This window comes from Ovis aries, chromosome 14 (genome assembly GCF_016772045.2).
Source record: "Ovis aries strain OAR_USU_Benz2616 breed Rambouillet chromosome 14, ARS-UI_Ramb_v3.0, whole genome shotgun sequence".
In the NCBI taxonomy this organism is placed as follows: domain Eukaryota; kingdom Metazoa; phylum Chordata; class Mammalia; order Artiodactyla; family Bovidae; genus Ovis; species Ovis aries.
Genome location: NC_056067.1, coordinates 10720359 through 10726927, shown reverse-complemented (window position 1 = coordinate 10726927; position 6569 = coordinate 10720359). Strand labels below are relative to the sequence as shown.

At 55.1% G+C, this 6569-nt stretch overlaps 1 protein-coding gene across 5 annotated transcripts in view; it reads right to left on the bottom strand.

The window, feature by feature from the left end:
* The window catches only part of KIAA0513 (KIAA0513 ortholog), a 55245-nt gene that overhangs the window by 8950 nt on the left and 39726 nt on the right, over positions 1 to 6569 (bottom strand). For 4 of the 5 annotated variants that reach the window (XR_009596153.1, XM_060397891.1, XM_060397892.1 and 1 more), the window contains 4 exons: positions 5055 to 5132; positions 3926 to 3955; positions 1046 to 1126; positions 546 to 640 (listed from right to left, as the gene is read on the bottom strand). Coding sequence is in view for 4 of the 5 variants with exons in the window: in XM_060397891.1 (XP_060253874.1) it covers positions 546 to 640; positions 1046 to 1126; positions 3926 to 3955; positions 5055 to 5132 (284 nt within the window). In the remaining variant the exon portion in view is untranslated. The remainder of the gene's footprint in view (positions 1 to 545; positions 641 to 1045; positions 1127 to 3925; positions 3956 to 5054; positions 5133 to 6569) is intronic. The other variant, XM_012189643.4, reaches the window with a different exon arrangement.

Genomic DNA, 6569 nt, shown 5'->3' with positions numbered 1-6569 from the left:
AAGGCTTTTGGGGGGACAAGGAAGAGGCATTCAGTACCCATCATGTGGGATGATGCAGAAAGGCCAGCTGTTTATTAAGGAAGTTGACATCAGCAATGCATCTCCTTTCATTACAGAAGTCAGAGATTCTAGAAAAACCAACCTCAGGACCTCCGACCCTCCCGCCCCCAGACCTCCCAGGGCAGTGTGGTTCAAGAAATCAAGGTAGGCCATATGCTGGTCACTTAGAAGGGCAACTCGGGGCCAGAGTCTGTCCATTTTCAAGGTCAGAGTCTGAGTGCCAAGTTACATCTTTACTTGGACCCTGTTGTTAAGCACTGACCGGGCAGAACCCTTCCCCCCACCCCGACCCCCCAGCAAGTCCTACCTAGCAGAACTGGGTTTCCAAATGGAAGGAAACGTGTCCCACGCACTTAGGCAAGCAGGAACATATAACATCCCATTTCTAAGTAAAGCAGGGATAATTCTCTGATTGGGACAGGGATCCCACATGCCGCCCGCTTGGCTCCTGAACCCCCAGCCCTGCCGACCTGGCCGGCACTCACCCTCGTCCAGGTTGCCGATCACCGCCTGCTTCTTCAGAAAGTCATTGCACAACTTCTTGTTCAGCCCGAACGCCAGCATGTTGTGCGTAAATGTGCTGGGGGGACATGGCCGTGAGCTGGCACCCCCCCCCCCACCTCCTGGGGCGGCGCGGGGTGGGGAGGGAAGGGAGCCGGGGGCCCAATAGGCAGCCTGCCAGGAATCATTAGAAAGAAGTAAAAACCAAATTGCCTCCTTAGCCAGCCAGCTTCACTCACCGTGAAACGGTGTGGAAGCCAAATGGAGTGAATCGTGTGCTTCTGAGACATTTAAGAGCTCATGGTGGTAACAACCCTGAGTCAGGGGCGTGTGACATCATAAGGGTGGTGCTCCCCCAGTGGAGCCCCCGCCAGAAGCATCTTACCCAGCAGCCCCTCCTCACTGAGTCTGGGCCTCAGTATCAGCACCCAGCCCCGCCTGCCCCGCTTTCTCATCCCAGGCTGCCCTGGGTGGCAGCACTCACCCCAGCTGCCCGAACGTGATGTTCTCGTTGAACCGCAGGCTGTCGTCCCGCTCCTCCTGGGTCATGTGGCACCACCGCTCCCTGCAAGCACAGGAGGGGCAGCAGGGAGCTTCAGGCCCGCGTCCAGGCATTAAATCCCCAAACCACCACCCGGCTCAGCCCTCCCCTACCCTGACCTACAGGTGCTGGCCTCCCTGACACAGAGGGGACTCCTGGGCCAAAGAGCTGTTGGTGCTGCTTCTAGGAAGCCTACCCGAGGGGGCGGGGGAGTGATACACACACACTCATCACCTTGTCCTGGCGGAGATGAGACCCAGGGCCCTGAGAAGGTGTGTGCTTAGCGGTCGCCTAGAACATTTGCTAGGAAATGAGAATCCCGTCCCCCACCTTTTCAAAGGTTCAAGGACAAAGGAGGCCACAGCTCATGTTACAGGCAGGGACAACTGCACAGGCCAGGGCCTCACCGGTGTCTGAGAAAAGTGGGAGTCAAGAACCCAGCAAGGAGGCCCTGGGGCTCCCCTTCCACTACCTTGGGCTCTCCGGCAGGGTCCACAGCCTCTGACCACATGCTGCCTGCCAGGCTGGCCCAGCTCGGCCACTCACTCTGCTCCTGGCTTCCTCATGGCCAAGGCCCGCCCTGCATAGCCGCCCCAGGGCCGGTGACTGCTACCCTGTGACCACATTGAAGATGGCGCAAAGCCTCTATGCAAAGATGGGAAACTCTACGAGGAGGGACCATGGTGCAGGAGCATAGGGTCAGGGCTCAGGGCTCAGGCAGGGAGGGTGCTCTTCTGAGCCTAAGGAGCTGTGTCCACGAGTGAGAGCCCAGGCCACCCGACCCCGCAGGGCATCGGCCCCTCCCCTTACAGCAGAGCATCACTAGTCTCTGTGGCCCGGGGAAGTCAGCCCCTCAACCAGCCCACCCCCCATTCCCCAGGCATGACAGCCCCATGGCCATCTGGGAAATGAGTAGATGCCTACTTTCCCTTAAGAATTACACTCTGGACAAGGAGTCTGATTAAAACAGGGTTGAGAGAAAAAAAGATAAAAGGGAGAGAAGAGGGAGTATGAGGGGGGTCAGGGTGATGGAGAAGCCAAAGGAAGTGGAACAGAACCAAGAACATCAACTCTCGACTCCTCTCCCTCTTCAGGCTGAGGGAGGCCACTGGTGCTGGTGCAGCTGAGTGGGAACCACAGGACACCACGGCGCAGCAGAGGCAGGAGGAGGTGTCACTCCAGTCTCCTCAGGCTAGCAGAACAGCCACGAAGACACCTGGAAGGCGCTTCCAGGCACTATGCTGATCCCATTCCACGCTCCTTCCCATCCCCTTTCCCCTGGTGGATGCCCTTAGGACTGTCCAGGCATTAAATCCCCAAACCACCACCCGGCTCGCTGGGTACAGCTGCACAGGTCGTGCACTGTGCAACCCCATCCCATGTGGAAGTGGCTCCCTTGCAGTTGTGCGGCACAGTAGTCCCCACAGTAGATGCAGAGGTGACTTTTTTTGCTGTGGTGAGGACTAGAGTTGGGACACTTAATCTGATCTCTGATGAAATAGGCAGAAGGTCAATCAGGGGATGCCTACAATCAAATCAGTTCTTTAAAACTGAGTCCAACGTCCAATATTGGTGGAAGTCTAACACCACAAGAGAGCAGGTCATGTGTCTAAAATGCCACAGTGAGAATCTGGATGTGATGAGCAGGTTACAGGACAGACCTCCTGAGAACAGAGAGGATGCTGACGGCGTTATCAGCCGACTTTGCCAGAGAGGAATCAAGCTGGAGACACAAGGCTGCCCAAGGACCCAGAGCTGAACTCTGGTCCTCCAGTCTCAGGGTGTCCTGGGGGGCAGGTCTAGGAGGTGCATGGCCAGACCACACCTGCCCCGGGGAAGAAGGCCTGTGAGGGCCACAGAGTCACTTGCCCTCATGAGGCTCAGAGGCCACAATGCTCTGACCCTCTCAAACCTCGGCCATGGTGCTGGGAAAGCTGGTTAATCACCCTCTCCCTTAGAGAGACTGTGGGAACTCGGGGGCTTTTTATGAACGGAGGTAGCTGCTGTGCTTAAGCGCTCCTTTTAAAGCCATAATAAGGCTGCATTGGGAAAAAAAAAAAAAAGACAAGATTTCACATAGAACAATAAGCACTAAAAATACATCACTGATTAAAGGAAGCATGCTTTGGGAAATTTCCACCAAATTTTAAAAAAGCACTGTTATCAGAAATTATATTCTGAATAGGCAGGTCTTTAACTCTAAAAATATCTTAGGAAGCAATCTAACACATATCAAGTTCAAACAAAGTCAGAGCCCATCGTGGGCTCGCAGGAAACAGCCGGTCCTAGACATTTGCCTTCAGGGGCCCTTGACACGCACAGGCCCCACATCACTCAGTGGCCGGGGGCATGGAGCAGCTGTCCTTTCTCTGGGACCCTCAGACTCGTCCGAGTGGGCGAGGGTCTGCCAGAGCTCACACGCCTCTGGACATGACTATAGAGACAGGTCCTCTGGCCGCACTGGCGGCTCCAGCCAGGATCAATAACCAAGTGGGCAACAAGTGACCCCGAGGGTGTGGTTTCAGGGTCTGCTTGGAGGGCCAGAGCGGCCCGTGGAGGCTGGCTCACTCACGGTCAGAGTTGACCTTCTGGACCTCACTGTCCCTTCCTCTCGGGACACACGCCAGGCCTTGCAGGGTTCTTGGGGGCTGTGTCTGCCTCCTGTCCATTTTGAAGTCTCTGTCATGGGCTAGCTCCCCACCATCATCAGCCTGCCCCAGCGCTGGGCCCGCCAGCTGCGAGTGCCACCTGCACCTGGGCGCCCTCCCCCAGTGGCCCTAGAAGGGCCCCGCACTGTCCAGGGACAGGCACGTGGACACACACCTCTTCTTCTCCTCCTCTCCAGCATCCCCTCTGGAGCGGCAGCAGAAACAGGTAAACAGAGGAACATGTCAAACTCATGCAAGATATGTGGATGGAAAAAGAGAGCAAGCGCGGAAGGAGGGTTATCACAGCAGAGACGGAGATGAAGACGGGGTTCCGGGTGGGTGGGGGGCGCTGGCCGAGAAGTCGGAGAGCAAAGCAACACGAGATGCCCCTCGCCTACAGGCGTTTCCTGTGTCTGCGTCTCCCAGCAGAGCAGAGAATTCTGTCTAGAATCCTAAGGAATGGTCGAGGACCTCTCCCCCCACGTGCTTCCCTGCTTCCCAGGACACACAGCCACAGCAGGCCATCCCGCCCCCATGAAGGTTTACTGACTTCCCCCTCCAAAAGAAAGATTTCACTTAAGATCCCCTAAGTCCCAGTGGACTGAAGTCTTAACCAGCAGGTTCTGCCCTCTCTCCTGCCGGGAGAAAGGTTCTGAGGTCTCCCCAGTGTTAGAGAAGAAGGGGGTTCATCTCATTAACAAGAAGAGATGCAGAGACTTCAAAGTCCCATGACTGGAGGGGTAGTGACCCAGGCCTGGGAGGCTGCTGCCCCCTCCCTGCCCCATTGCTGCACACAGCAGGCGCCAACCTTGGCTCACTGAGCCCCAATGCACACTCCTCGCTGCTGATGGTTTACAAAGTGGGGTCTCCAAAGGGGCCCTGGGGAAGCTGCAGCCCAGAGGAGGCAGCTGAAAGTAGAGACTGCCTTCCCCAGACATGAATTCTGCAGCCAGGGTCCCAGCTCAAGAGCCTGGGTTCTTACAGAGACAGTCCGAGTGGGTCCAAGGGGGCCCCAGGGGCTTCGTTCAGTGGGAGTTCGCATTTCTGAGGAGGGTCAGGCCAAGTCATGCCAGAGCCCCAGGGGAAGAAGCGCTCATGCAAGCTGGGCCCCCACCCAGAAGCTGTGCGCCCAGGACCCTTCAGGCAGCTTGCAGGGCACCGGAGCCAGAAGGGTTCGAGGGAGAAACACAAGACGCGAGGACTCAGCCATTCTGTCCTTCTGCTCTCCTCTTCAGAAACGGGACAAAAAAGCCTCTCCCTGGTCCTCTTTCCCGAGGCAAAGCAGGCCTGGACTTGGCTCCTACCTGGTCGTGGGAGACCGCTTTCTCCTCTCACAGTGGACGGCATCGAAAAAAGCTGCATTCCAGAACCTCAGTGTGTGCCTGCAAGACAGACAAGATGGGAACACAGTGGGTCACAGGCCCATGTTGTTCAGTTGCTAAGTCATGTCCGATTCTTTGCAACCATGGACTGCACACGCCAGGCTCCTCTGTCCTCCACTATCCCCTGGAGTTTGCTCATATCCACATCCGTTGAGTCACTGATGCTTTCTAACCACCTCATCCTCTGTCGCCCCTTCTCCTTCTGCCTTCATTCTTTCCCAGCATCAGGGTCTTTTCCAGTGAGTTGGCTCTTAGCATCAGGTGGCCAAAGTATTGGAGATTCAGATTCAGCATCAGTCCTGCCAATGAATATTCAGGGTTGATTTTCTCTAGGATGGACTGGTTGGATCTCCTTGCAGTCTGAGGGACTCTCAAGAATCTTCTCCAGCACCACAATTTGAAAGCATCAATTCTTCAGTGCTCAGCCTTCTTTATGGTCCAACTCTCACATCCATATATGACTACTGGCAAAACCATAGCTTTGACTGTATGAATCTTTGTCAGTGAATCATTGTCTCTGCTTTTTAACATGCTGTCTAGGTTTGTCATAGCTTTCCTTCCAAGGAACAAGTGACTTTTATTTTCATGGCTGCAGTTACCATCCACTGTGATTTTGGAGCCCAGGAAAATAAAATCTGTCACTGTTTCCACTTTTTTCCCTGCTATTAGCCATGAAGTGATGGGACTGGATGCCATGATCTTAGGTTTTTTAACACTGCGTTTTAAGCTAGCTTTTTCACTCTCCTCTTTCACCCTCATCAAAAGGTTCTTTAGTTGCCTCTTTAGTTCCACGTGGCCCAGAAGGGTCTATGTGCCTTTATCCTCAATGGAGCTGGTTTCCTGGGCCTTGGCAGTCATCTGCATGTCTCCCACGACCTATAATCTGGGAAGGTGGAACCTTCACCTGTAGGACATGGATGAAGCCACTTCCCCTTCTCGGTCTCCCACCGAGACTCCCAACAGGAAGCAGAGGCCTCAAGGAGACCTGCTTTTCTACAGCAGCATCTATTAACAGAAATGGGAACCTGGCAGGGACAGGCCATGTGCAGAGAGCAGACACGCTCATAGGGTCGCACAAGACAGAACCATTCTTCCCAAAGATCAGAGTCGGCAAACCTATGGCACATGGGACAAACTCAGGCCTCTGTGTCTTTGTGTAAATCAAGTTTTAAGGGCTCACAGCCACGATCACCCACTTACATCCTGTCCATGGCAGCTTTTGCACTACAGAGGCAGAGTAGAGTGGTTGCTGGTAAAGCCTAAAAGATTTATCACCCAGCCCTCCACAGAAAAGTGTGCTGAGCCCTGAAGCAGAAGGTAAGACAGTAGCCTAGCTGAGCCCAAAGGGGCCTGAGTTAAATCATGGACGTGGGCCCCAGGCTGGTGGGCTTCTCCCTGCTGCCACCCGAGCCTGGCCCTGCAGCCTGGGGCCACAGG